Source organism: Drosophila subobscura, chromosome A (assembly GCF_008121235.1).
Source record: "Drosophila subobscura isolate 14011-0131.10 chromosome A, UCBerk_Dsub_1.0, whole genome shotgun sequence".
Taxonomy (NCBI): Eukaryota; Metazoa; Arthropoda; class Insecta; order Diptera; family Drosophilidae; genus Drosophila; species Drosophila subobscura.
The window spans coordinates 7,655,044-7,682,594 of record NC_048530.1 but is presented as its reverse complement, the minus strand read 5'-3'; the positions used below and the strand labels follow the sequence as shown (position 1 = coordinate 7,682,594).

The 27,551-nt window shown below is 49.0% G+C and overlaps 8 protein-coding genes across 11 annotated transcripts; 3 read left to right on the top strand and 5 right to left on the bottom strand.

The window, feature by feature from the left end:
* Window positions 1–101: 101 nt before the first annotated feature.
* On the top strand, window positions 102–9,444 carry LOC117889635 (histone-lysine N-methyltransferase Suv4-20). Of its 2 annotated transcripts, XM_034794094.1 has the most exons (4): window positions 102–959; window positions 2,847–3,598; window positions 3,681–5,517; window positions 8,314–9,444. In XM_034794094.1, exons 2-4 carry the CDS (start codon window positions 2,858–2,860, stop codon window positions 8,544–8,546), a joined length of 2,811 nt encoding a protein of 936 aa, XP_034649985.1. In that variant the 5' UTR covers window positions 102–959; window positions 2,847–2,857; the 3' UTR covers window positions 8,547–9,444. The 2 variants fall into 2 exon arrangements, with proteins under 2 accessions (XP_034649985.1, XP_034649984.1); XM_034794093.1 differs by lacking the exon at window positions 8,314–9,444 and having other exon boundaries at window positions 3,681–7,513.
* An 878-nt stretch (window positions 9,445–10,322) lies between these two features.
* On the bottom strand, window positions 10,323–11,355 carry LOC117889781 (RING-box protein 1A). The gene is made up of 3 exons (XM_034794249.1): window positions 11,198–11,355; window positions 10,982–11,009; window positions 10,323–10,850 (listed from the first exon to the last, which is right to left on the bottom strand). The coding sequence occupies exons 1-3, from the start codon at window positions 11,285–11,287 to the stop codon at window positions 10,630–10,632; spliced, it is 339 nt and encodes a 112-aa protein (XP_034650140.1). The 5' UTR covers window positions 11,288–11,355; the 3' UTR covers window positions 10,323–10,629.
* Window positions 11,356–11,923: 568 nt separating this feature from the next.
* Window positions 11,924–13,578, bottom strand: LOC117901283 (proteoglycan 4). The gene is made up of 2 exons (XM_034811980.1): window positions 12,352–13,578; window positions 11,924–12,289 (listed from the first exon to the last, which is right to left on the bottom strand). Exons 1-2 carry the CDS (start codon window positions 13,478–13,480, stop codon window positions 12,066–12,068), a joined length of 1,353 nt encoding a protein of 450 aa, XP_034667871.1. The 5' UTR covers window positions 13,481–13,578; the 3' UTR covers window positions 11,924–12,065.
* An 849-nt stretch (window positions 13,579–14,427) lies between these two features.
* Window positions 14,428–15,864, top strand: LOC117903286 (40S ribosomal protein SA). The gene is made up of 3 exons (XM_034815215.1): window positions 14,428–14,500; window positions 14,726–14,969; window positions 15,190–15,864. Exons 2-3 carry the CDS (start codon window positions 14,751–14,753, stop codon window positions 15,781–15,783), a joined length of 813 nt encoding a protein of 270 aa, XP_034671106.1. The 5' UTR covers window positions 14,428–14,500; window positions 14,726–14,750; the 3' UTR covers window positions 15,784–15,864.
* A 342-nt stretch (window positions 15,865–16,206) lies between these two features.
* On the bottom strand, window positions 16,207–20,940 carry LOC117903275 (pleckstrin homology domain-containing family F member 1 homolog). Of its 3 annotated transcripts, none has more exons than XM_034815181.1 (3): window positions 20,761–20,940; window positions 19,838–20,679; window positions 16,207–17,003 (listed from the first exon to the last, which is right to left on the bottom strand). In XM_034815181.1, the coding sequence occupies exons 1-3, from the start codon at window positions 20,855–20,857 to the stop codon at window positions 16,911–16,913; spliced, it is 1,032 nt and encodes a 343-aa protein (XP_034671072.1). In that variant the 5' UTR covers window positions 20,858–20,940; the 3' UTR covers window positions 16,207–16,910. The 3 variants fall into 3 exon arrangements, with proteins under 3 accessions (XP_034671072.1, XP_034671083.1, XP_034671092.1); XM_034815192.1 differs by having other exon boundaries at window positions 19,844–20,679; window positions 20,761–20,939; XM_034815201.1 differs by lacking the exons at window positions 19,838–20,679; window positions 20,761–20,940 and adding an exon at window positions 17,800–19,112 and having other exon boundaries at window positions 16,235–17,003.
* A 484-nt stretch (window positions 20,941–21,424) lies between these two features.
* Window positions 21,425–24,664, top strand: LOC117890934 (ras-related protein Rab-27A). Its single transcript, XM_034796071.1, has 3 exons — window positions 21,425–21,863; window positions 23,732–23,942; window positions 24,006–24,664. The coding sequence occupies exons 2-3, from the start codon at window positions 23,784–23,786 to the stop codon at window positions 24,537–24,539; spliced, it is 693 nt and encodes a 230-aa protein (XP_034651962.1). The 5' UTR covers window positions 21,425–21,863; window positions 23,732–23,783; the 3' UTR covers window positions 24,540–24,664.
* A 40-nt stretch (window positions 24,665–24,704) lies between these two features.
* On the bottom strand, window positions 24,705–25,872 carry LOC117891842 (trypsin alpha-3). Its single transcript, XM_034797595.1, has 4 exons — window positions 25,788–25,872; window positions 25,546–25,726; window positions 25,179–25,461; window positions 24,705–25,114 (listed from the first exon to the last, which is right to left on the bottom strand). Exons 1-4 carry the CDS (start codon window positions 25,849–25,851, stop codon window positions 24,728–24,730), a joined length of 915 nt encoding a protein of 304 aa, XP_034653486.1. The 5' UTR covers window positions 25,852–25,872; the 3' UTR covers window positions 24,705–24,727.
* Window positions 25,873–26,079: 207 nt separating this feature from the next.
* Window positions 26,080–27,495, bottom strand: LOC117901919. The gene is made up of 4 exons (XM_034812891.1): window positions 27,289–27,495; window positions 26,999–27,207; window positions 26,740–26,935; window positions 26,080–26,682 (listed from the first exon to the last, which is right to left on the bottom strand). Exons 1-4 carry the CDS (start codon window positions 27,365–27,367, stop codon window positions 26,396–26,398), a joined length of 771 nt encoding a protein of 256 aa, XP_034668782.1. The 5' UTR covers window positions 27,368–27,495; the 3' UTR covers window positions 26,080–26,395.
* Window positions 27,496–27,551: the final 56 nt, after the last annotated feature.

The window sequence follows — 27,551 nt, the reverse complement described above, 5'->3', positions numbered from 1 at the left end:
ATTACCAGCAGTTAGGATACTCAGCGGCAAAACTATTATTTTAGGAATATTTCGGTATATTTCTGAGGGTCAGGCCGTATATTTTTTCGATAAATCCGAGGTCACACTGGCCCTATCTTGGGTGGCGAAAAAAATACGGTATCGGAAAATTATAACGCGGAAAAGAATCTCCGTCCGAGACCGAACCCATTTTATAAATTGAATTAACTAAATGCATCTCCTGGAACGGACTATGCTCACCTGCGCGCTACGAAAATGATACGTCGATATCGATGAACGCGTTACAAGAAATAAAAGTTAATGAGGCAAAAGCAGAGTGGTAGAAAAAAGGCATACATACATAGGCACGCTCGTCGACGTCGTCGTTGCGAAGGAATATATGTATCTGCATATGTATGTGCGTGTGTATGCGTCGCGTACACATAAGTGTGGTGGCTGCAGCTTCTAGCAGTGAGTCGGAGTCTGTCTCCAATCGCATTGGAGGAGGGGGAGCAGAACTGGCTGGTGAAGCAGAAGGAAAGATTGATCAAGCGGCTGGAAGTGGAAGTGGGAGTGGGTGGAAGCGAGCGATAGAGGTATGGACGGCGGCGATTGAATGTTTTCGGGCACAAAGACGTGAAAATGATTTGGCATAGCAGAGCAGCTACCAACAGCGACGCCGAAGGCTCCATCGTATCCGTAAGGGCCAGAGACCCTACCAACGGCTTCTATTCCAGCCCACTGTGATATTTTTCGGATGCAAACCCAGACGAACATCCAGCAACAACCGAAAACAAGCCTGTACGTGCGCTGTCCAAGTGTGTGTGCATGTCTCTGCCGACGACGCAACAAAAAGAAAAAAAACACATTGGAAGGTAGCAGCAGAACGGCAGACAAAGCATCAGGCACGGCCCCGAAGACAAAGAGAGGAGAGAAGCGAAGCATCAGCCAGTATCGCCTTTGTGAATAATTCATTTAAGGTAATGTTTACAAAAACCGAAAAATCAAGAGAAAAGAATTATAAACATTTTGTATGTATATGTTTGCTTGTTTGTAGTGTGTGCGATTGTACGTGTGTATTTCGTTCCTGTGTAATAGGCGCCGCCATTTTTCGTTCCCATGTAACAAGCAAGCTCTGCAAATGTTCGCCTAGGGTTATCAAGGCTTTCAGAAATGTTTCTCTCGACAAGCTTTCGTGGCTTTTGAGCAGTGCCAATCCAGCTAAAATATCGATGTTGCTCACAGTTTGTTAGCAGAGATACCATTGCAATTATCACTCTTCTAATCGTCGTATTATACTACACATCAAGATCAATCTACATTTATTGAAAGGCACAGACAGAATGAGATAGCGCGCTATATTTGTTCTACTGCCCGTCTCCAAAGTGCTAAGCGTCACTATTTTCCGGCACGCTCAATTGATAATTCCTAGCCCCAACTAATTATTGCAAAGTATTAATCTATCGTTTCTCGCTCACACTATATGGCATAAGTTATAGATGGTATTACTGCCTTAACTTAAAGTGTAGTGGATATGACCATAACAAGTGAAGATCGAAGCCAAATAAGCTGTCACAAACAAATTTCTGCTCTTTGGCAACCCTTTTTTCACACTCACCTATTCTCACTGCGCATATGCTGCTCTCTTTTCGCTCTTGCTTGCTCGCAAATCGCAAACACAACAGGAACGAACAATACACTCAAATACATACACTACATACATACATATGCATTTGTTTGTGTAAAACAGCTGGAGAACCGTAATTTGCAATCGAGCCCTTGCTCAAGCAACAAATTTGATTCCTACTTTTTCGTTCCAAGTAATTTCTAGGAAAATGGGCATAAACGAGTACCTGCTCTGGGCAGCCACCAACTGATACGCTTTATTATTGTAACACAGCTTCTAACATACAATTATTTTTAATTGTAAATACCAAATAGTCGCACATGCATATCGATAATCAAATTAGTTGCAACAATGAGGGAATGGTTTACGATTTTGTGTCGGTTCTCTAATTACATATATGTTCAGAAAAAAAAAAACGGATTTGTTGAATTTTGAATATACTATTCTGTCTGGTTGGTCGCCACGGCTTTTTGTTGCACAGATGCTTCCCAAGTTAATTGATTTTTTTCGCACGTGTTTGTGCGTGTGCGGTTTGTCTGGAGAGGCCGCGTGGGAGAGAGACGGGAACAAGAGAGCGCCGTCTGTCGTCGACCCCATGTAACACCTAAAAGTACATATGTACATACAGAACACCCTCTCTATCTCTCCCCCTATAACCCTGTCGATTCATACGAAGCCGTAAAAAAATGGCTAAACCACATTTGATTTGTAAATAACTTTAATTGCTGAACCATAAATCAGCTGTTTCCATGCAACTCCATCCCTGTGGCTAAATTTCAAAGCCGATACATACATAACAACATATGTACGTTTCAGCGATTTTAAACACTATCGGTTCTTCCTCTGTGCAGAAAGACACTTGTAACGGATTCACTTGTAGTGGTAAAGGCGAAAGAAACCAACAATTAAAAAGCATGTACATATATACCGTCCTTAGACATGCTAGTCTAGACGTGTATATAGTTTAATGTATAATTGAATATTATACCGTTCATAAACATCCCGGTATTCTATTGCCTTCTCGTTTCGTTCTGTGGAAATGAATATGAAGAGTAGAGAAGAACAGCTGCACAAGGTTGCCACACGGAAGAAAAAGAGAAAAAAAAACAGTTGGTAATTTGAATATGAAAACAGCTGTTGGGCGGTGTGAAATTACAAATTTGAAACGATTGATTATGTCGTCGACAACCAGCTGCAATATGTAATGAGAAAGTGTTTTTTTTTGTTTCTCCTTTTCCAGACTCTTGCAGAATGGTCGTCGGCTCGAATCACACGCGTCGTGGCGAAACTGGCAGCAGATTTACGAACAGCAGCTCCAACGGTAACGGGAACAGCACCGCCAGCAGCACAAGTGGCGGCACCACCTCCACCACCAGCTCAACGTCTTCAGTAGCTAGCAGCGAGGCGACGGCAGCGGCGGCGGCTCTTTTGTCGTCAATGTCCCAAAAAAGCCAAAATGCCGCCCATGCACCACCCACAACAGCGAATATCCACCATCAGCTGCAGCAACCGACGATAGCAACGCAGACGACGACGAACCACCATCAGCCCCATCATCCCCATTACCAGCAGTCGCAGGCACACAACCACCAACACCAGCAGCATCAATCCTCAAATGGAATCGGTGGAGGTGGTGGAGCAGGAACAGGCGCTGGTGGAGGTGGCGGTGGAGGAAGTACCCTCAATGGCTGTAATGGCAGCGCCGTCAGTCGATTGTCACAATCCACTGGGATGTCGCCGCGTGAACTCTCGGAGAACGACGATCTGGCAACATCGCTTATACTGGATCCACATCTTGGCTTCCAAACCCACAAGATGAACATACGCTTCCGCCCCCTTAAGGTTGACACGCAGCATCTGAAGGCGATCGTAGATGATTTCATCCATGGTCAGAACTATGACGTGGCCATACAGCGCATCTACGATGGCCCTTGGATACCGCGACCACTGAAAAACAAGAACAAAATCGCCACCAAGCGGTTGCATGACCACGTAAGATGACCTTCCATGCCCCCAGCCATCCATTCATCCTGATGTCTGACCCACAAACTGATTTTACTCCTCCTCTTTGCAGATTGTACGATATTTGCGCGTGTTTGACAAGGACAGTGGGTTCGCCATTGAGGCTTGCTACCGATACTCCCTGGAGGAGCAGCGCGGAGCCAAGATCAGTTCAACGAAGCGCTGGTCCAAGAACGAAAAGATCGAGTGCCTGGTTGGCTGCATTGCCGAGCTGACCGAGACCGAGGAGGCAGCCCTCTTGCACTCGGGCAAAAATGATTTCTCTGTGATGTATAGCTGCAGAAAGAACTGCGCCCAACTCTGGCTGGGACCGGCGGCGTATATCAATCACGATTGTCGGGCCAACTGCAAATTCCTGGCCACCGGACGCGACACAGCCTGCGTGAAGGTGTTGCGCGACATTGAGGTGGGCGAGGAGATTACTTGCTTCTACGGCGAGGACTTTTTCGGGGACAGCAACCGGTACTGCGAGTGCGAGACGTGCGAGAGACGTGGAACGGGTGCATTTGCCGGCAAGCACAACAGACATTTGGATGATGCCACTGGCCTGGTGCTGGGTCTCACCTCCGGCCTGGGTCTGACCAGCGGCGGTGCTGGCAACGGAGGCGGCTACCGCCTCCGCGAAACCGACAATCGCATCAATCGCATTAAGAGCCGCGCTAACTCAACCAACAGCACTTCGAATAGCAACAGCAACACGAACGATTCCACCGGCACCAACGACAGCAGCAGCACCAGCGCCAGCATCGCCAGCAATGGAGTAGCTCCAATGGCAGTGCCCACATCCCAGCAGCCATCACATGCTGCGGTCGGTCGTGGATCAAGCAAAGAGACGGGCTCTGTGCCGCCACCGGGATCTACAGCAGCAGCAGCCGCCGCCGCCGTATCGCTGATGGAGAAGAAGCTGCCAAACTTGGTCGTTTCGCCCCTGACCATGAAGGAGCTGCGTCAGAAGGGTATGACCAAGTACGATGCAGAGATGATTATGGCCAATGCTGCCTACCAGCAGCAGCATCATCATCATCAGCATCATCAGCACTTTTTGCATCATCACCACCACGGACAGCATGCCAGCACCGGGGCCGAGGCCACGGCCGCTGTCCAGCAGCTGGCGATGCAGAAGCCTGGTGTGGTACCCGTGACATGCACTGGAGAAGGAGCTGGCGCTGGAGTAGGAGGCGGACAAGGCGCATGCGCCGCTGGTGGAACCATTTCCTCCACATCCAGTACGGAATTGAACGGTCGATCAAATACCCTGCGCAAGTCCATTCGTGTTAACAGCACCAGCAGCAGCATCTCCACAGCCTCCACGGATGAGGTGGTGGCAGCCAGTGGACCGTCAATGCCCCTACCATTGCCACTGACAATACCAATGTCGGCCAAGTCCGCTGTGGTGCTGGTGACAAGGTGCAAGCCGGCCATGGCCATTGCGGCGCTGCACCAGCGACAACAGCGGCAGCTGCGGCGCAGCGAGCGGCAAACAAATCGTGGTGGCCAGAAGGATAAATCACTGGGGAAATATATCACAGACAGCGAGAGCAGCGATACCGATCATCAGCGCGGTGAGCGTCAGCGGGTGAAAGCGCGAGGAGTCGATGAGCATCAGCAGCCCACAAAAGTGTTTGTTATGGACGGTGAGCAGCAGCAGCAGCAGCAGGAGAAGCGCGTGACGCGGAATAGTGCAGGGAGAGCTGCGGCAGCAGCAGCGGCGGCAGCATCATCGGCACCGGCAACAACAGGAGGACTAGGAGGACTTCTAGGACTAGGAAGATTAGTCACTGCCCATAATAGTAGTAACATAACAGCAGCGACAGCAACACCCACAGCCACAAGTAGCAGCAGCAGCAGCGGCGGCGGCAGCAGCAACAAAACAACAACGATTACAAATTGTAATAATCATAATAGTAACGATAGCAGTAGAATTAATATTAATTCTAATCTTAGAGGTAGACATAGTGTTAAATCAAAGAAGCCAGCACCAAGTGAGGCCTCATCCATACCCACATCCACGTCCTCAGTTGAAGCACAGTCCCTACACCAGTCCCAGCAGCAGAATCAGCAGCAGCAGCAGCAGAAGGCAACGCGTCGCAGTCGCAGCAACAGTCCTGCCTATAAGAAAAATCTTTTGGACACCTTTAACCAAGCGATTGCTCCTTCCCATCTCACAACGGATGAGAATCCATCTAAGCAGAAGCGTAGTCGTCGTGCCGCTGCACTGGCTGCAGCTCAGCACATCCATTGCGATGCAACTGGAATGGGATTCGGAGCCAAAGCACCACCAACACCTGCAGCCAGCAGTCAGCGCAAAAGACATCAACCAGCAAGTGAAGGAACAGCAGCAACAGCAGCAGCAGCAGTAGTTGTAGCCAGCGAAAAAGCATCCAACAGCCTGTCCAGCAGCAGTATGGAGCCCCTACTGAAGACACCCGAGCGTCGGCTGAAGCTCACGCTGCGAATGAAGCGATCTCCCATACTAGATGAAGTCATTGAGCTGGGCACCAGCTTCAGCGATGAGCGGCAGCAGGCCCGGCACAATGGAGCTATGGGCGGCGGTCGTACTGCAGGCGGGAATGGAGCTAGCTCAGGATCGGGAGGAGCGAGTGGCAGTGCGAATATGACCGGATCAGAGGGGATTGGCGTTGAGTATGAGATTCTGCGTATGGAAGGCATTTCGGAGCATGGCAACGATGATGATGACGACGACGATGAGGACGATGACGATGAAGAGGAGGAGGAGGACGCTGACGCCGAAGCTGAAGCTGATGCTGAAGATCAGCAGCCCGAACAGGTTGCAGAGCAGCAACAGCAGGCTGCACCGCTTGTGGCAGCACCACCCAGTACCAGCCACTACGAGCCGCTCTCAAAGAAGCAGAGGAAGAAGCAGCGAGGCTGCAGCAGCCAGCGGCGATCACCGGATCCCAGCTCGTGCAGCAGCACCGTCTACGTGACGCCGCAGAAGAAGCGACTTCGCTTAATCTTCGGCAACGAGTCGCACACCATTGACATTCCACCAACGGGCGAGGGAGCAGCAGGAGCTGGAGCAGAAGCCAGCGGAGTGGATGACCTGCACAGCAGCAGCGGCGGCGGAGTGAGTGCAAGCGACGATTCGTTCAATGCCTCGTACGCCAGCAGCGGCACCAGCATGACGGTGAATACCTCCTCCCAAACGACGACTAGTGGCAACAGCAGCGACGATGGGCCATCTTTCTCCGCGTCCTCTGGTGCGGGCAATGTGCAAACGGAGGGCATGGACTCGACCACGCTGGTGGCACCAGCACAGACACCACAGTCGCCGACTTCTTCGACCAGCGGCCCCTTCTATTCGGCCTGCACCTCCACCACCAGCACCCACTACTTCCCCAGCAGCAAGCGACGTGGCGGAACAGGAGCTGCGCCCGGCGAGGAGGCAGCATCCTACATCAATTACTATCAGAGTGGCGGCTCGGCGATGCTTGGCAAGTACGGGGCCACGAAGCAGATGACTTCCAGCCCCGGCCAGGGGCAGGCTATTGTGAGCAGCAGCAGTGGCGGAAGTGGGGTAGGGGGAGGAGGAGCAGTACTTGGATTCCTGCCACAATCGTTGACCATTCCCAAGCACACTTTCGGCACCTGCGCCCTGCTGCCCCCCACTAGCTTTGCCAGTCTCCAGCAACCGACGCAGCCGCCGCCAACGCTGCTGCCGCCGAATCATCAGCAGCAACAGCAGCAGCAGCAGGCGAAGACCAGTGTGGCCACATCAACGTCCGCCTCCTGCTCGCCGCCTGTGCACAACCATCATCATCATCAAAGCCAGCAGCACCAGAATCCACATCATAACCACCATATCCAGCAATAACGAACGACTGATCTCCAAGTAACTTGACTAAGATCCGCTGACATTGCCCACAGCCCAAGGCACGGCCAGAAAAGGAGGAGAATGAAGATAAAGAGAAGAAGGAGGAGGAGCAGTAATGAGAATTTGTGTATGCGCTGCTTGCGTCGTCGTTGCCTCTGCTGCTGATCTGCCGTTAACCATTAAAACCGATTCCCAATCCTCCAAACAGTCGCACTTCAGTTGTAGCCATTATTAGCCTTAGCGGAGATCCATTGCCTGTTATCCATTACTCCAAAGCTTGGAGTCCAAACCCACCCTGGTGTCCATGCATTTTTTACTCCACGCCCCGTCCCCCCGCATCAGCATCTCATATTCAGTTCTAGCCTCATTTTTTGAATAGGACCAACCCATGCCCCGTTGCATTAGTTCTGGTCCTGGTGCCAGGTTTTGGTTGCGGCGCTCTGTGCCAGCTGCCATGTGCCTGGTGCCTGTCCTGGATGCAAACGAGTATCAACTGAAGCAAAAGAACTCGAAAAATTGCAACCAAATTTCGATTTTAGAGACACACAGAGACGAAAAGAAAAAGAAAATAAGAAGTACAAACGAAAATCAAGTGGAAATATTTGATTATAACTTACTTTTTTTGCTTTCTTCTATTTCTCGTTCTCTCTTTATCTCTCCCACTCTCTATCTCTCTCTCTCCCTCTCTGTGTCTTCCTCAAACCCGTGGATCCCCCTCCCCCCGTGTTGCCCTGTTTGGTTACGTGTGCGTGCCCGTGCATGTGTTTGTGTTTGTGTTGTGTGTTGTGCGTGTGCCTGTGTGTGTGTGTGTGTGTGTCTGTGCTTTTCTTTTTTCCTTTTGCCTTTGCAGATGAAAGTTTAAAGCATAAAAGTAGGAGAAAAGATGCCGAAAAAATCATGCAGCAGCAGAATAACGCCACAAATAACGACAGCAACAACAACAACAGTGTCGGCAGCAGCAGCCGCAGCAGCACCAGCATCAGCCCCAACTGTAAAAGGAGCAACAGCAGCAGCAACGGCAACAATTTAATCGTTAAAAAACTGAGAATCGAACTGAATCGCATACAAATCATGTACAGTTGAGCCAGTGGATGTCGCGGTGCAAAGGTGGCAGGAGATTTGCTCAACCTCAGCAGTGGAGCAGCAAGCAGCAGCAGAAATCAGAGGAGCTTCTCGCTCTACGGGTAACATTTTACAAATACAAAGGGGACAAGGACAAGGAGGAGGGAGGATGTGACGCAGGAAGCCAGCCGCAAAAATATACAAACCAGAAAACAAAACAATATTCTAAATGCAATGCACACACGACACAACGCAATTAGCAGCGGTACATATGTACGCCTTACAACTAACGTTAAATTTATGCAAAATTATATATACAATAGCGTATGTATGTATATATAACAGATATATATTCAAGATATATGTAAAAGCATTGCAAAAAATACACACATACATAAATAGTACGTTACGTTACGCTACGTGTGTGTATGTGTTGTACATCCCCATGTGTAGTTGTTAGAGAGAGTCCCACAAAAGCCAATCCAACAATAACAGCAACAATAGCGCAGCATCAGCCACTGAAACAGCAAATAGCAATATTAAACAAACAAAAAAAAAACTGAATTGAATAATTTATATATACAATACATTATACTTACTAGACGCGATAATTAAATATACATAAAGCGAGAACTTAGCGTACCAGAATTTCACACACAAAAAAAACAAAAACGAAAACAAATCAACAAATTAAAATGTATATAAATAACAGATTTAAAAAAATATATAAAAAAGTAACAAAATCGAAACGAACGAAAATCGAGAACCGAGAAATTAACTTTCCAAAAAAATAATGCAAAAAATACAAAATAAAACTCTGGAAAATCAAAGCGAGAAAAGTGAGCAAAAAATAGTTCGTTCCACTGGCAACTGGAAGGCCAAGGCCCCTCACTCCTATTATTTGAAGCATGTTACCCGCCTAAGCACTTTTTGTAATCATATTTTTTTGTTGACCATTGATACATGGATGGATGGATGGATGGCCTCCCCTGCCTTACATTTATCAACATTTTCTTAGTGTCTTTTGTGTTGTGTTTCCCACTCTTCAGTTTAGTTCAGTTTAGAGTTGATTTGATTGTGGAACCGCAGCAGCAACACTACACCTTCCATATAACACCTATCCCCTCCTCACACCCACACACACATGCAAAACCACAAAATGTAATTTGGCTTGCCCGAATTCAGTTTTGTTTTATATTAATTTTATACGATACGAATAACGTACATACAATATACATCCGCGCATACATGCATACACGAAATGGGTATGACTATGATTTTTTTAAAACAATAATCTAATCTTTTTTTCTCCTTACGGATAAGTTGAACTGTAGCATATTACATATAATTATATTATCTATACATTAATCATATTTGATATGCATATGTATATCTATTATATTATACACCTTATTCATATATGTATGTGTAACTACTGTGTATTATTTTGTAAGCCACAAACAATTCAAGCAAGAGTGGCGCCACCAAGCCAGCCACCAACATTCATAATAAACTAAAAGAGAACATTTAGTTTTTACAAAATTGCATGTTGCTGTGTTTACTTTTTACTTTTACTTTATCGGTGCTTATCCGTTTCCCCACTACAACACCCAGGACTATCCATCCATCCACCCATCCATTGATGCGACATCAAGAAACAAAGAAATTCACGCAAAATCATTATTTAATGTATATTTATTTGATTGATGAATATGATTTTAATTCCTTTGGTGTTTTGCACCTGCCCCCCATTGGATATATTTCCATTCCCAAGATTCAACCCAACAAAAGGAATTCACGTATATTCAGGACATTCTTCTTTAATTGTGTAAAAAGTTGTGTTTCGTGGAACGAGGCTTACATCTAAGAGTTTACTGAATCCATTGGCGCCGTACTGCTGTTAATGTTAATCTGATCCAGGAGGTTGTGTGGTGTGTCTGTCCTCAAATATCCCGGGGCTGGCTTCGTGGCCAAGGTGGGGTCGACCCAAGAACAATGGGTGCTTGCTGCAAGCCGTTTCTTGGAGAAGGAGAACGGTGTGGTGTGGTGTGGTGTTGTGTGTTTTGTGTGTTTGTGGGGAAGGAGACACGTCATATAGTTCAGCCTAGTGACCGTACTTCTGGAAATCCCACTCGCGATTGTCCAGGGGGCACACCTGGCGTGTCTTCAGCCAACGCGAAATGCAATGAAAGTGGAAGGCGTGATTGCAAACGCCCCAGGCCACGGTGCACTCCTCGCTGGTGGCAGAGGCCTGATTAGCCTGGCACTCGATGCATAAATCCATTATGTGGTTGCGGCAAATAGCGCAATTGTCGACAACGATATCTGCGAATGAATGCAATTGTTAATTTAGTTGCATTTAAGACTCGAATTTCGCTGCTGGAACTGGCAGACAAAGAGATTGTCCGAGTGCCTCTCCTCTCTCGCGCTCTCTATATTGCAAATATTTTACTCACCCCAGGCCCAAAGAGCCACGGCGTTCCACTGATGATTACAGAAAGCAGCAGTAAGAAAGGAAAAATTGCAAAAATAGGTTTTGTTAATAAATTTCCCTTGAAAGGAATCGCAACATTAAATCACACACACCACAGCACACGCACTGATTCACATATGCAGCGGTGTGCGCAAGTGAGCGCCTGAAAATGCTGTGCGTGCTGCATTTGTAAACTTACTTTTTTAACCTCGAAACGCTTCTTTTCGCCCTTGCTACTGCTGGATGGCACTTCGAATTCTTCCTCGTCAACCTCCATATTTCTGTCCATTTATTTGTAAAACTACAAAAATTCACAACTTGCTGATGATACTTTGACGGACTACAATGTGACCGCACCGCTCACTATTAAATATACCGCCTGATCCTTAAAAGTATGCCGGAATATGCCTACTCATTTGTAAAAAAAATACCGAAATCATATTTTTCGCTGAACAGAGTGTAACCAGGTTTTGTGTTTGCTCCCTTGAACTCGCTACGGTTTAAAATAAAACTATTAATTTTTGGTTTTCCGGCGCTCCTGTATTTGCAAATGTTTTTGATCGAAGTGATTTAGCTTCTCGTGATTTGTAACAAACGGCCTCAACAGAGCTTTTACACGATGAATCGATAACTCAATTAGTCAGTTGCAGCTGTTGCCCTGACCAATTCTTTTAAATAAATATTTATAAAAGAGGCACACACTAAATTACACTGGCAATGGTGTAAGTTGTAAATCAATTCATCAATAAGTCATCTATATTTGCTTTTGCAATTAAGATTCGTTTTAATGTATAAAATATAATTTATTTCCATTGCGGTGAGAAAAATGTTGCCGTTATGAAAAGTAAATCGGAAATAATTGGCGAAAGTGAAAACCGCAACCGGAAATCTCTCCGGTGTGGACCCAGATGAATATGAACATCCCAAAGATTTGCAGATATATTTATCTCAATAAATTAGTTTATAAAAATGTTGCATTTAGGTTCCCCTCCAAACTTTTAGCCGACCTTTCGTTGGGCTGCCGATTTTTTCCTTTTCTTCTTGGGCGCCTGTCGCTTACGGCCCTGCTAGGAGGCAGCACCCTTGTTTCCTGTCTCCCGGGCGCGGGTATCGCTTCGGTCCCGCTTGACCACCGGCAGCCGCGTCCAGATATAGCCACCAGACCGCTGTCCCGTGTACTCGTCGATGTCCGGCAAGGGGAACGGCGTGCTGCGGTCGTAGTAGTAGTTACTCGGCGCATGCATCACAAACTCCAGGAAGCAGAGCTTGCGCGAGAGCTCCTCGTCGGGCCCTGAAAGAGAGATAGAGAAAAACGTAAGAAAGGCTGCAGCAGGACGCGTGTGCGGGGCTCACCGATTAGGTAGGTGGCCGGATCGAAGCAGTCCTGTGGATCGGGACTGTCCTGCGTGGGTATTAGCCAGGTGAGGAAGGCAGACTTCTCGCAGTAGGCGTCAATCAGTAGACCGCGGATCTGGGCGTAGTATAGCTTCTGCTGGCCATCGACAATGCTCACAATGTCACCGATCTGCATGTAGCTGCCCTTGTAGAACACACTCTTCACGAACTTGGTGCACGCCTGCACCTTGGGCGTCTTCTGGGCGGGCCGCTTGAAGATGGCTCGCCGATTTCTGGCTCCTTGTGCGCCGCCGGCGCTACCAGCGCTAGCTTTGCCATGCGCCTTGCTGTTGCCCGCATGCGATCCGGCTCCGTACGGATGAGCGGTGGAGCCTGGTCCATTGGGATTGCCATTGTAGCCATTAGCCTGTCCGCCATTCTCTCCGACACCCGAGCGTCCCGTCAGCTTCGCCTTGAAGCGAGTGGCCCGCGTACTCTTGCGCAGGCGCTTCATTATTGTGGGCGTCTGATTTCCGGGAGTGGCGGCCGCTGACGTTCCATTGATGCTGCTCCTCGTGATCTTACCGCCGCGTTTCGTGGCCCTAGATGTTGTGGCCTCTGGCGCGGCTTGCACCACCGCCTCTTCCTTGATCTTCTCACTTCCTTCGGTCTCGGCTGGCGTGCCTTTGGCGCTCGCTCCTTTTGCTGGGGGTGCTGCGGCTGGTGCTGGTGCTGCTGGGGTTTCGGGTGGCTTCACAACAATTTTTGTAGGTTGTTCATGGCTGCTTTGTGGCTTGGCCGCCTCTGGTTCCGCAGCTTTGGCGAGCGTCGTGGCCTCCTGCAGGCTCTCCTCTGGCTGGCTGGGTTCTGGTGGCGGTGGGTTTTCCGGCTCTTCTGTTATTGGCACTGGTTCGGCAGCGGGTGCATCCACGCCTACGTTTACTAGAGCACTCTTTTCAGTTTCTGATTTGATTGGGTTTTCTTCGTTTATCCCCTCTTTGGCAGCCGCACAGGCCCCGCACAGTGCCTCGGCAACGCCGCTGTCAGCGTTGGTGGCAGTCTCCGGAGGCTGGCAGGGCTGCTCCTTTGCACTGGCCTTGCCGCACTTGCTGCACTGCTCTGGGATCGGGTTGGGATCTATAGACATGGCTGCTTGCTGGCCAATCAGCTACGGATTCAGCCTTTTGTTTTGATATCAACAAAATTTCTGCAGTTCCGAGTTTAATGTTGTTAAATGTTGTTTAATACGGCAGTGTTGACTAATATCGCAGAGTGGCTGCAATGATGAAGTTATATAAGGTGGTCCCGTCGGAAAAACGGCACCACGAACAATGCCGTCAATAAGTTCGAGTGAAAGGGTTCTGCTTGTGAAACGACATAATTTAAACGACAAAAGAGTGTGCTGTTTAACCCTTTGATGGTATCGGGTTTAAGATTGCCCATTGCAAGAAAAATAGTTAAAGTTTCGTCCGCACGCACTGAAGTCTAGTGGGGTGAAAACGAAGTGAAGGCAGCCGACGGAACCACCTTATCTAGTTTTATCATGCACAGGGCTGGCCGTCTCAATATTCGTTAATACTACAAAAATACCATATTTTATAAGGAAATGATAAGCATAAGGATTCTGGATGATTAAGATAGAATAACTGCCCCGAAACTACTTCGAACTTTTAATATTTACTTATGTTCCCCTATCGCTCCACGCTTTTTGCAATTTTCAGGAAAACAATAGAATTTCTTTTCCTCTTTTGTTCCGCGCGATTTCACTAATTGTCAAAAATATCGGTTAACATACATGTGTCTCTGTTAATAATTTACATACATTTACATACTGAAGACAAAGCTTCCTTGCTTCCAGAGAGGGTGATTTGAGTGAAAAATTTAATATACAATCCAAACAAATTGGTATTTATACTAAGCCAAATTGATTATTCAAACAAATTAAATTATTGTTTTAGTGTTAAAAGTCTATGCAAGCTAGTAAAATCAAATAGAACATCAAAATCGAGGAATATGATTTTACATTGCGGTAAATTTACGGTATGTTTTAAAATGAGAAGGTATATTTTGGTATACTTTTGAGGGTCTGTCGGTATATCTTATCGACAATTCCACGGTCAACTGTGTGGCTCGGCCATTTTGTCAAAACTCCCAGCGGCATCCAGACGTAAGTTCCACGAAAATTGTAAATAGTTTAAAGTAATGGGCATATTTCATTGTGAAATTGAGAAATCTAAACCACATAAGCAAAGCCCGACAATGTGCAATCATCGGCAGTACATTTATTTGTGATTTTCGCACATTTTGAGGTTGAAGCACGTGGAAGCTGGAATTAGTTGGGTTATGTTGAGGCGACGGAGAGCTAACACGAGTTTTTATTTCCATTTCACAGGTTCCGTAACTCTTTCCACGTTAAAATGTCGGGAGGCTTAGATATCTTGTCCCTCAAAGAGGATGACATTACCAAGATGTTGGTCGCCACCACCCACTTGGGGTCGGAGAACGTCAACTTCCAGATGGAGCAGTACGTCTACAAGCGTCGCGCCGATGGTGTTAACATCATCAACCTCGGCAAGACCTGGGAGAAGCTCCAGTTGGCCGCTCGCGCCATCGTGGCCATTGAGAACGCCTCAGATGTAAGTTTGCGCCCCGCTGTTGTGCGCCCTGCTCTATATTCTATTCGGCTTATGTGAGGTGCCGCGTGGTTCATATGATGATTTTTTTATCTTTCGGGTATGAAATGCAATGATTTCAACTTAAAGCTGATATGCCACGCCTCACAAAGCCCACGAAAAAAGTAGCGTTCCACAGTCGCAGTAAAATTCAGTAAACTAATTTTGTTCTTCCATTCGACAGGTCTTCGTCATCTCGTCGCGTCCCATCGGTCAGCGCGCTGTGCTGAAGTTCGCCAAGTACACGGACACCACTCCCATTGCTGGCCGCTTCACGCCCGGTGCCTTCACCAATCAGATCCAGCCCGCTTTCCGCGAGCCCCGTCTGCTGGTTGTCACCGACCCCATGACCGATCACCAGCCCATCATGGAGGCTTCGTACGTGAACATCCCGGTGATTGCCTTCACCAACACCGATTCGCCTTTGCGTTACATTGATATTGCTATTCCATGCAACAACAAGTCTGCGCACTCCATCGGTCTGATGTGGTGGCTGTTGGCCCGTGAGGTGCTCCGTCTGCGTGGCACCATCTCGCGCACCGTCGAGTGGCCCGTGGTCGTTGACTTGTACTTCTACCGCGACCCTGAGGAGGCTGAGAAGGAGGAGGCCGCCGCCAAGGAGCTGCTGCCACCACCAAAGATCGAGGAGGCTGTCGACCATCCCGTCGAGGAGACCACCAACTGGGCCGATGAGGTCGCCGCCGAGACTGTTGGCGGTGTGGAGGACTGGAATGAGGATACCGTCAAGACCTCCTGGGGCAGTGATGGCCAGTTCTAAGATGATGACAGCTCAACCCACATGTTGAACGATTCTTCTGCAACATAAATAAATATCTTTATTTATGTTTCCCCCCGAAAATTACCACGTGTTCGACTTTATTTTTTTCATGCTTGGCTTAGAGCGGGACAGCTAGCTAGCGTCTGTTGCTGCACTCTGCGTGTGCAGCAGGAATGAGAAAGGGATGGCACGAGTGCATAGGGTAGAGGTGTCGGTGTTCCATCAAATTTAGGCAGTGATCGTCACGCATGTGTTTGCGAGCGTAGACAGCAGCAAAACGGTAAATTACAGTATCCCACACGTGTACGTGAACAGCAGCACACTTTCTCATGTCCATAAGATGGATCCGTTCTTACTTTTACACACTGTTGATTTTCTCTCCCTTCCCCACACATACAAATGCAATGGAACAGACTTGCCGCATCAATTTACAGTTATTTATTGTGTTTTGTTGTTTCTTTCGACTTATTACAAATAGAAAACAGTTAATGATTGCAATTGCAAATTGCCTAATGGTATACATATATATTTATATAGTTATCCTTCCCATCCGAGAACGTACGATTAGAGGTGGCTTCCCATCGAAAAAAAATTAATGCTTGTTTCTATAGATATACGATATAAATGAACGAATGTACGTATAAAATAATGTTAGAGACAAATCGAGTTAATCTGATAAAAAAAACTATATATAGATAGTACGTGTTTATCGTGTATTGGTGTGATTTTAGACAAGCGTCTTCTTAGATATCTCCTGGTAGGTAGAAGGATGCCAGGATGCGCGCCTGCCGCTTGGAGTACAGCTTCCGCTTCTGCTTCCCAGAATTCAAATATCATTTAATTTGTCTTTGTCCAATTTTTGATTTGCTTCTGGCTGCCGCTTCTTATTGTTTCCTTCTCTTTGATGACCAGATCTCCCATCTTCTTCGTGGTTGGTACAAAAATAAATGTATGTATGTATATGTATGCATATGTATAATCCTCACCACCCCGCGTATCGCCGCCTAGTCTTGCTCTAAATTACAGATTACATTTCGGGAAAGTGGGTTTTTTTTGGGGATTTTGGGGGGTTGGGAGGAAGGAGCTTAAGATCGAAATTTTGGACAGGTTAAAGTGTTTTTTGGGGGCTACTTAAATGGATTTGGACGCGCCTTGAATACCATCATCTTTCGTATCTCCTTGATCTCCTCCTGCTCGCATCGCTTGCGTTGTTCGTCTTGCTGGAATGATAGATAGGAGCGGGAAAAGGCGGGTTACAACGGCGGTAAGCCAGAGAATCGTTTATCTAATCGTAAGTAGGCAAGAGTAATGGTAAAATCCCAACAGCTGTTCCCCCCGTACCCACACCAGCACAGCAGTTCTAATTAGGCGGCGTTTATGTAACGCCTTCGGCACGAGGCTGGAACTGTTGATATGCCGGTGACTGATGGGGCGCCAGCTGAGTCACTTGTCCAGCCGCAAGACGCTCCCATCCATTCCAGTCTATCACGCGAAGCTCAGCGACTCAGGGCTTAGCCTCAGTCTGAGTGTGAGTCATGGCGGGGTATTTTATCCAGAGCCCTCCACTGACGCTGACCCTGGGTATTCCATCTCTCAGCTCCGATATCGAATCCCACTTTGGTATCTCTGTCTCTCCATCCTCTCGTTTTTTGTCGCTCTTCTCTGGCGGCGGAGCAGCAGCCGTTTGTTTGCCAGTGGAAAATAGAGTAAGAACAACAAGAGGCCCCAGAGGCCTGATAAGATTATCACACACACACACACACACACACACACACCCAGGGACACACACATAGAAAACTGAGCCGGAGGAATGGAATTTTCGCGCGAGATCTACAAATACGAGCGATCGGAGGAGCTAAAACTAAAACACAAGCAAGGTCGAATGAACGATCCAACACTCTCTAGAGAATTATACAAATAAAGGGTATATAATGGTACTACAAAGATACATAAATGTATGTACATACATATGTATGTTTGTATGTATTTATGCATGTATATGAATGTGCGAGGTACCCGTTATCCAATCGTGATTCGATCGTGTTTGTCCGTCAGCAGCTCCGTCCTTTGTCCGTGCGTCTGCTTTGTCTCAACAGTGGGAGCCCGTCATTGAGGAGGCCACGGCAGGATTCTGGCTGGGACTGACCGTCGTCGTTGAGGATGAGGATGGTGGCGTGGCTATCGTGGATTGGCTATCGTCCGCGGAGAGCACGCTGCTGTCGCCGTAGAAGCGCGGCTCGTCGTGCGATTCACCGCCCGGCGAGGTCGTCTCCTCGTCAGTGTCCTCATCGTTGGAGCTATCGCCCGCCGGGCCATGACCGCTGGCATTGTGCTTGACACCGCCAGCGGCCGCGCCTGCCAACTCCTCGCCCGCACCGCTGGGAACATGCTTGAGACGCTCATAGCAAGCATCGCAGACGCGCAGCGATTTCGTGCTCTGCTGCGGCAGCAGGAACTTCTTCGAGGAGCAGCCGGCGCAGACGACGGCGCCGCAGCTGCGGCAGTGGTGCCGGCGCTGGATGAAGGTGAACTGCGTCCTCTTGCAGTGCATACAGATGCTGGCGTCCGTGTCCGGCACCCAGACGGCGGCGTGATTCTCCACGGGCTTCTTGCCGCTCTTGCGCAACAAATCCTCCACACACTTGTTGATGTGAGCCATCCACTCCTGCTTCTCGGTGCTGGTGGCCGCGTACACCACAAACGATTTGGTGGTGGTGCGTATGTACCAGCCGTTCCGATACTGCTGGTTATCCACAATCGAGTCTAGCGACACCTCCTCCAGCGGCATGATGTGCTGCTTGTTGTACTTTTTCTTGCCGATCACAATGTTCCCGTACACGAGGATGTCGTTGAACAGGAAGAACTGGCGTGACTTTGGCCGCTTGCGGCACATCTTCGTCAGCACACCCTCGCCGACGAGCACACGGCCGGGTACGGCCAGCGGTACACCGGAGCTACCGAAGCAGCTCTCCACGGAGGCGATGCGGCGCGTGTTGGCCTCCGAGTTGACAAGACGATCCACCATGGTGGTGCTGATTGCTGGACTGCTGCAGTTGCCTCGCTTCGGCTTCGGACTGGCGAAAGTGGGTTGATCTGGGTATGGCTGGGCTCTGTCGCTCCCTCTCTCTCTCTCTCTCACACACACACACAAACACACACAATGTTTTCTATTGCTGTGTGTTAACAGTCTTCCCGCTTCTTCGGTTCCCTGGTCTTACTGGTTGCGACACTCTCCACTCTTCACTCTCCACTAGCGACTGCTGCTGTGGCTTCACCACTCAGTGCTGCCGCCCGTGGCTGAACATAAAACAACAACAACAAAAAAACCGAAAAACCGAAAAGTACTCAACTGTGACGACAGACGGCACTTGTGTGAGTGCGTGGCTGGGCGAGAGTGTGAGAGCGAGCGGGCGAACGGGTGCGAGAGTATGTGACACTGACTGTTGCCGCGACTGTGTGGGTGCGTGCGTGTAGATATGGGCGCAGCTGTTGCAAAATCCTTCCGTGCGATTTATGTTGTTCCTCTGTCTGGACTACACTGGACTGGGGGGTCGCATTGCCGCTGACTCCGATCAACTGTTGTGTGCGGCTGGGGAGATGCTGCCTGCACTCTTTTTTTTTATGCAATGCACAATGCCTTTTCTACGCCGTCCAAAATGCCATGACTCACTCACACCACTAACAACAAAAACAATCTTGACTCCGTGTTCGTTTAAGTAACTTTCTGATGATTTAAAGCGTTTGTATATAATTTGAGAACATTCACTGGGCCTGTTGATATGTTTGGGTCCTACACAACTCGAAACTTCTCAGTCGAAAGCACAGTGGCATTCCCAAAACACTTAAAAGTTAGTTTATTTCTGCAGGCACGCAAATGTGAGCTGGTTCTGCGGAACCATATTTCTGAGCTATCGACATCGAGGAACCAGTTTCAGTTCACCCGCGAAACGCTACCTATCGATGGCTACACGATAGCGGGGGTGGACATTTCAAATACAACGGTCAGAGCGACAGCTGGAAAAGAAATCAACAAGCAACAATTGTTTGCACATACATTTACCTCTTTTTTCTTCTTATCCAGGCTGGCCTGCACAGCAGCGTCATATTCGCGGCGCTCGCGCACGCGCTGATCGCTGCGCAGATGGAACGGTTGGCTGGGCTGGACGTCTTTCGGGTGGAGCTGGCGGCGAATTTGGCTGAGCTGGGACTTCTCTTGCTCCTTGCGCTTGCGACGCTCCAAATCCATCTGCCAGTGCTTCATGGTTTCCGGTGTGGTGGGAATGGTTATCCTGTGGCAGACCACAATATCGTCCAAGCGCTTGTGCATTGCCGAGAAGTTGGGCATAGGACGGCTCTGGAATTGTCGTGCCTTACGCTCCTGCTCATCGCGCTTTCGCAGCATCACTTCCCGATTATGTTGGTATATATCCTTGAAGTCGTATGCCTTGGGCGGCACTACGGCGATCTCATGATGGTGGCTCTCCGGCCTGGGAGACCACTGGCTTCGCAGCTTGAGCTCAATTCGCTGCGCATCTGACTCGCCTACCTCGACCTCGTTCTCCTCCTTTTCTACCTTTACCTCTGCTTTGGGGCTTGGCTCATCATCGCTGATAAGCTCTTCCCGTGGCTGCACTTGTGTTGGGCTAGTTGGTGGCTTAGCGGCGACCTGCTGCTCCTCTGTTGGACATGTTGGTGATTTTGCGACCTGCAGCTCCTCCTTTGGAAGTGTTGGTGAAGTCGCATCGTTGCTGTCCGAGTCCCAGCTGAGGGGAATGATTTTTTTGGTATCACGCTCAACCTCCCTCAGCGGTTGACAGTTGGCCATCTTCGCCAGCGGAGTGTAGCCCAGGATAAGGTTCCCATTGTTCAGAGGTTTATTTTCCTTGTTGGCAGCAGCTGCGTGAGACAGAGACAAAATGGCGCGTTTTTTGTGGCTTACTGTAAATCGGACTAGCGAATAAAATGCCTGCGACCTACCGAAAAAATTCTGCGAGTGATCCAGGTTGTAGTCACCCACGTTGATTGCGTCCCAGTCAAACTGTACATGTGCAACATTTACATTATGGTTTTCCATGGCTCTTCTTTGTCAGCGTTTTGGCGACAATTTTTTCAAATAACAAAAACACAATCATACGCTCAGTGCGACCACGGATTTATCAACAAAATATACCGGCCGACCCTAAAAAATATACCGAAAAATACCTTCTAAATTTCAAACATACCATAAATATACCGAGGAAGTTCATGTTCCTCACTTCTTACATTGACAATCTCAATGGATTTCCAGCACTGCTCACTGCCAGTGTTAACAACATTCACAAATTTTCCACGTATGAAAAACAGGGTGTAGCGCCGCAAAACGGAGCCGTTGTAGCCATAGTTGCCACACTTGGCCACTTTTGCCCATGGTTGAATTCCACTGACGATATATGACTATATGAACCATTTATTACTAAAAAACTATAATTTTGGCATTAAAAAAAATGGATATATAGAATTTTGTATCTTATGTTGGCGAATAATGATTATTTTTCATTTGGCAACCATGGTTGTAGCCGAGCTTTAGCGCCTGCCAAAAGCTTGCGGCATGTTGCAAGTCCCCAAGCTTTGACTTGGCTTTTCATCTGCCCGAAAGAGCAGCTATTTTGTGCTGGGCAACGCATGGCAACAGGTCGTGCAGTGAACAGAGCTCTGCCTGCCCCGCCTCCAGCTGCGCTCCACTGAGCCATTGACTGGGAAATTTTCGTATTTTCATCCATCGAATGTAATTGTTGCTGTGTCCTGTTTCCTGTATCAAAGTTTCCGTGCGGAGGGCAATAGGCCAAACAAAACAAACTGCGCGCGCTAAAAATACCCGTTCGCTCGGTGGCACCTGTTCAGCATCCCAGCATCCTTGAGTGCCCCACGCCCGCGAGCCTGGCCCTACCCCAGTCACCTGAAGCGCTTTGGCTTGCTACACACTTTGGGCGCGAAAGTCAAAGCTGAGAGAGTGCCAGTGCGGAATGCTGCGCCTTGGCTGCATGCAACACTAATTAGCCCTCGAGTGTGGATACCAAGGAGGGGAGGTCACCAGACATCAGGTGAGCCCTAGCTTTAGCTAGTTTTAATTTTAAACCACTGTCAGCTCACGTCCTACACCTGCAGCCTCGAGCCCCCGAACAGCACAACTCACGCACACACACATTAGGATCTCATGCACACACAGGTGAATGCAAATGCATCCCACGGCCACCAAATGCCGCAAAGCTCTGCCACTCACTCTCCTCCCCCTCCACCAGCTGAGCCTGGTAATGTGATGTGAGTGGGCAAAAGGCTGGCTTGTACTTAGTTATGGCCTTAATTACTTGGTGGTTTGTTGTTTCCGTCCAGATGAAATCCTATTACGAACTTCTGACCCAATCAGAAAACAAACTCCGCATCCTGGATGCCATGCGAGCCAGGGCCAAAGGTCTATTTTAGTGTCAGCCTCAAAGTCCACCTAAGCTCCTGCATGGGATGGGAAAGGTGTGGTGAGGCACCAAAGTAATTGCTCGATCTCTCTCCAAATCAATAACGGTTTAAAATTAACTGTTTAGGCGGCTGGCTGCTGGCTGCTTGCTGATGCTGTTACGGGCGGATGGATGCGTGCATACTTTTGAGTGCCCGTCGATGCTAATTCGATTTCCTGGAATCCCTCTCAGTTGTATGCCCTTCACCTGTCACTAGAACAGACAGCAGCGGAAAATAAGTGTTACTTGTGCGAGATGGTGCCGAGAGGGATGGTGGCGGAAGCGGAGACAGCAAAAGGAAATTATATTACCAGACGACAGCAATAGAGGGCTCCATTACAAAGAAACAGAGAGATGTAAAGAGAGAGTGCAGCTCTTGGTTAATGGCAGGGCATATTAATACAAGGTGCGAGTGTACTCACACATACACACATGAGAATTTACCGTAAGAGTGTAATTCCCACCCAATGTAGATACGCTATGGGTTACACGTGCTACACTGCACTGCAAGATACGGGAAAAGGACCAGAAGCATCGGTTCGATCTGATGTTCTCGCGCCTGGCAAATAATTGATAGTGTCGCACAGTGTACTACTTGTCGCTCAACTGTCGCTCAATTGTGTGTTTCTTTGAAAGGAGAGTAGGAGAGAGGAGCAAGTATGGCTGGCGTCTGGTTGTCTAGCAACAGCTTGTTCATGAAGAGGAATGCCGCCCCCTCCGCCCGTAGACCGCTAACATTGTCCGTAATCCGCTTTTTCCAAAGAGGGGAAGCCGGATTACACAGATGCTGAGGCCCCACATTCACACTCCACACTTTTGGGAAACACATTTGCAGCAATGCATGTGTGTATGTATGTATGTATGTTTGTGTGTGTCTAATTAGTGGGAAGATGGCAAAAATGAAACAAACATTCCTGCTGTTATTTTTCTCTCTTTTGTGCTCTTCCTTTGTATGCGAAGTTGTGGAAATACCGTTTAAAAAGGGTTTGCTTTGATGCGTTTCCTGGGCGCAGGGCATGCCCCGCTTCTCGTTCATTTTGACATCACCACTAGTAGTTCCAAGGTGGTAGCCGCAGAGTAAACTGTTTTCGAGGGTATGTGATGGGTCGGTATATAGTTTTCGTATTAATTTTTATTTGAAGTACCGTTAAAAAAGTCCACATATATGTATATGCATGCGTACCCATCCATCTCCCTCACCGCTTAGATATTCAACAAAATTTCGCCAAGACAGAGAATGAGACAGAAAATCAATAAATCGGGATTTAATGAGTTTCAAATATTTGCTGCAAAAGCCAGGGAGGTCAGGAGGGACCCACTACCCACTGTACCCAGTTCCTGTTCCGCCCGTCACCCTAAGCCGAGGGCTTAGCCGGACGGCATTCAGTAAAGAGGAGGATGGTGGGGTGGGGTTGATTCCTAGACCTGCCCAAAACCTAAATCAATCTCTGTGCTTACAGAACGGAATGCGTCTGCTGCCGCCACAGACAACGGAACAGCCAGAAAGAGACCATGACGAACACCAACATCGATTACGACTACCTGCTCAAGTTTCTGGTGCTAGGCGACTCTGGGGTGGGGAAGACCTGCCTGCTCTACCAGTACACGGACGGGCGCTTCAACTCACAGTTCATCTCCACAGTGGGCATTGATTTCCGCGAGAAGCGTCTGGTAAGTAAATCTCTTTTTTTTCGAGTAGTTTTTCCCAGCATCCCAGTGGCGTCTCCCCAACAGGTGTACAACTCGCGCGGACGTCGACATCGCATACACCTGCAGATCTGGGATACGGCCGGGCAGGAGCGCTTTAGATCCCTGACGACTGCCTTCTACCGGGATGCGATGGGCTTTCTGCTCATCTTTGATCTGACCAGCGAGAAGTCCTTCCTGGAGACCGTCAATTGGCTGGAGCAGCTGCGTATGCACGCCTACTCCGAGGATCCCGACGTGGTGCTGTGCGGCAACAAGTGCGATCTGCTTGAGCTGCGTGTCGTCAGTCGTGACCAGGTGGCGGCCTTGTGCCGCCGCTACCGTCTGCCCTACATCGAGACGAGCGCCTGCACCGGTGCCAATGTCCAGGAGGCCGTACAGCTGCTCGTAGGCTGCGTCATGGATCGCATCGAGAATGCCGCCTGCAATCGTGAGCTCTCGCTGTTGCTCACCCAGTCCCGTTGCCTGCCCAACGTTGCCTATGGCCCGGAGCTGCTGCGACTCCATGAGACGAGCGGCGAACCCACGGGCCGCGGGCGACGCAACTGTCGCAATTGTTAAGGAGATTCACCTCCTAATTACCTGATTCCGCCACCTAATCTCATCCAGAGTTCTTTATGTTTATCTCGTTTATGGTTCTACATGTGTGTTTTTCGCTGTAAATAAATGTTGATTGTTGAATGGAACCACCAGGCATCGGCAAAGGCGCACCCCAAGAAGAGAGAGAGAGAGCAGGAATGTGCACATCCTTATGGTTTATATCTACATGAATACTGAATGGTTGCTGTAAACGTCAAGAGGCCCAACAGCAGACTAAAACTGAGGCCCAGGCCAGGAGACGTTCGGGAACGGGCCACACCGCTGCGTTCATCGATCCACTGCTGATAGTATTGCACATCCACGTAGACACCCGGCAGGCCGGGCTCCGCGCAGCCATAGCCCCAGGAAACGACGCCAATGACGCGACCCTCGTGCACCAGCGGACCTCCGGAATCGCCCTGGCAAGAGTCGGTGCCGCCCTGGAGGCGTCCAGCGCACATCATGCCCGGCAGCAGGCCCGACTTGTAGATGCTGCGGCATGTCTGCTCCCGTATGGTGCTCACATTGGCCGTCATCAGAATGTTGGACAGGGTGCTCTGCAGATAGGAAGAGAGGATGTGATGAATGCACTGAAAACTGAGTGGGAAATGGCTCACTCACCTGCTCTGTGCGTCCCCAGCCGGCCACCTGGCACACGCGACCCGCAGGCGTGACCTGCCTGGCCAATTGGATGGGCGCCACGCTGAACGGATTGGGGCTGTTCAATCCCTTGCGCAGGAAGAGTACACCCACATCGTCGCGCATGCTGTCCGGACTGAATGTGTTCATGTAGGCCATGGAGCTCACCTCTGACACAATGGTGCCGTTCGGGCGTTCGTATCGGTTCAGCGTGCCCATGACCACGATCAATTCGCTGGGCCTGCGGTAACGTTTCCTGCCATTGCTTGGGGAAACCACGAGTGGGTCAGTGGATAAACCTGAGTGAGGGAGGGGCCGCGGCGGGGCGGTGCGGTTCGGTACTACTCACTTGTAGAGGCAATGGGCAGCGGTGAGCACCTTGTTGGTTGCAATAAGTGCTCCGCCGCAGATGTGTCCGCTGCCAAAGTTATTGTCGTGCTTTCTCAGGCGAATGGAGACAAGATGCCTGGTCTCCTCCACCCTGGCCACGCTGCCGTTGATGATACGCGGCTGTGTATCGGTCTGGGCGGCTGTTCGGAAGAGGCAAGATATTGCCTTTTGTTTCTATGTTCTCCGCCGCCGTATACTTACCCACTTTGCAGCAGATGAGAAGCCATAGAAAGCAGCCTAGACCCAGTTCTAGTCCATGCACCATTTTCGATGAATCAACTTGAAGTGCGCGACCCTCACTGAAGTGCCCCGCCGACATGGGTGAGATGGGTGGGCCATCAATAGACAGCTCTGCCAGCTCCAATTGGCAATCAGCGTCGCAGACTATCAGCCAGATAAGAGACTAACAAAAAACATATTAAGCGAAGACGACAACTCCGAACCGAACCGAACCGCGTCTCTCCGCGCACCGCCCTCAAGAATAGGCCATGTCTGAGTCAGTGTATGTGTGCTCTTTAATACATGTATATAAATGGGGGGTAGTCCAGAGCTCGAGCTCGATCGATGCTCGAATGCTCGGCGTGTATAAATATGTATAATATTCGATTCAATGGTTAGATTGTAGATTGCAAGAAAGAGTAGAAGGCACTTTTTGGACGGCTTCGATTGCTGAAGTTACGAGAGATTGCAGATTGCAGGTGATACATATGATAGGGGGGGAGACCTATAGACCTATAGACCTATATCTAGATATAGATATTCGCATGGAATGGAATGCATTGAAGTTAGAGCGAGTCCAAAGCTCGCATTTATATGTAGCCCTGCAGACTGCGTGACTGGCTGTGGTGGTGGCGTGGCGGCTGGTAGCCCGGTTCCTGCATTTCCATTTGCATGACCAGATTCTTTTGTTCGCCGCGAGCCTCGAAGGCCTGTCGTGCCTCACGGTGCAGGATGAGCGCGGCGAGGCCCAGCAGCATGAAGGTAACAACGGCCATGGCATAGGACCAGCCCAGGACATTGAATCTGGGATACATCAGCCAGTCGCGACGATAGGCGCAGCCCCCGAAGATGCACACGGCCAGGAACATGAACAGAGCTGTGGGTAGACCATTGATTGATTGTTTGTTTTGTCTGTACAAGCTTGTATACGTACACGAGATGGCAGTGCCCATGTAGGAGAGGCGAACGAGCAGCCACTCGTACTGGAGGACGGGCTTCAGGGGCAGTCGGATGATCGTCAGTGCGAGCAGGCTCAGCACCAGGAACACAATGATAAAGGACATGGTGACAAAGCCCTGCACGGCCATCAGCCAACCAGGCAGCAGATACTCACGAATCACATAGTACTCCTGTGGAGAGAAACGGGAGAGATCAGCCTGCCTAAATCTGAAGCGACTCGGATCACAACTTACATGCGAGAAGATGTTGTGGCATCCTGTAAATTGCTTGGGAAAAGCGTACTTGGGATAGACAAAGTCCTTGAAGCAGTACTGCCAGAGGCCCATGTTCTTGAAGCTGCTGCGGGTCTCCTCATACGATTCGATCCAGTACGGCGAGCAGAAGGACATCATTAGCACAAAGGAGCTGCCAAAAGTAAGGATGGCCCCGAAGACTACACCATCTAAAGAGAAGTTGGATGATCATTGGTTGTGCATAATTATGAATGCGGGCGTGCAATCGCCATTGCGTCTGCGTCACTCACTTGTGGCACGCGGATAGTCGCCTTTCTCGATGCCCCCATCCGTAGTGTCCTGCGACTGTTGTTTGTTTAGTTCACGCATATTTCTGCAGAAGACTCTCAATGTCGCAGTTTGAACACAATTGAAGAAAATATGTTCACTTTTATCATACAAAACGGAGCGTAAACAAATGAAACACACCCAGCCCAAAGCAGAAACAGATAGGTGGGGCTTCTAGAGTTTTGCAGCACTGAAAAGTACGCCCTCCGCCATACTGCTCACCAAA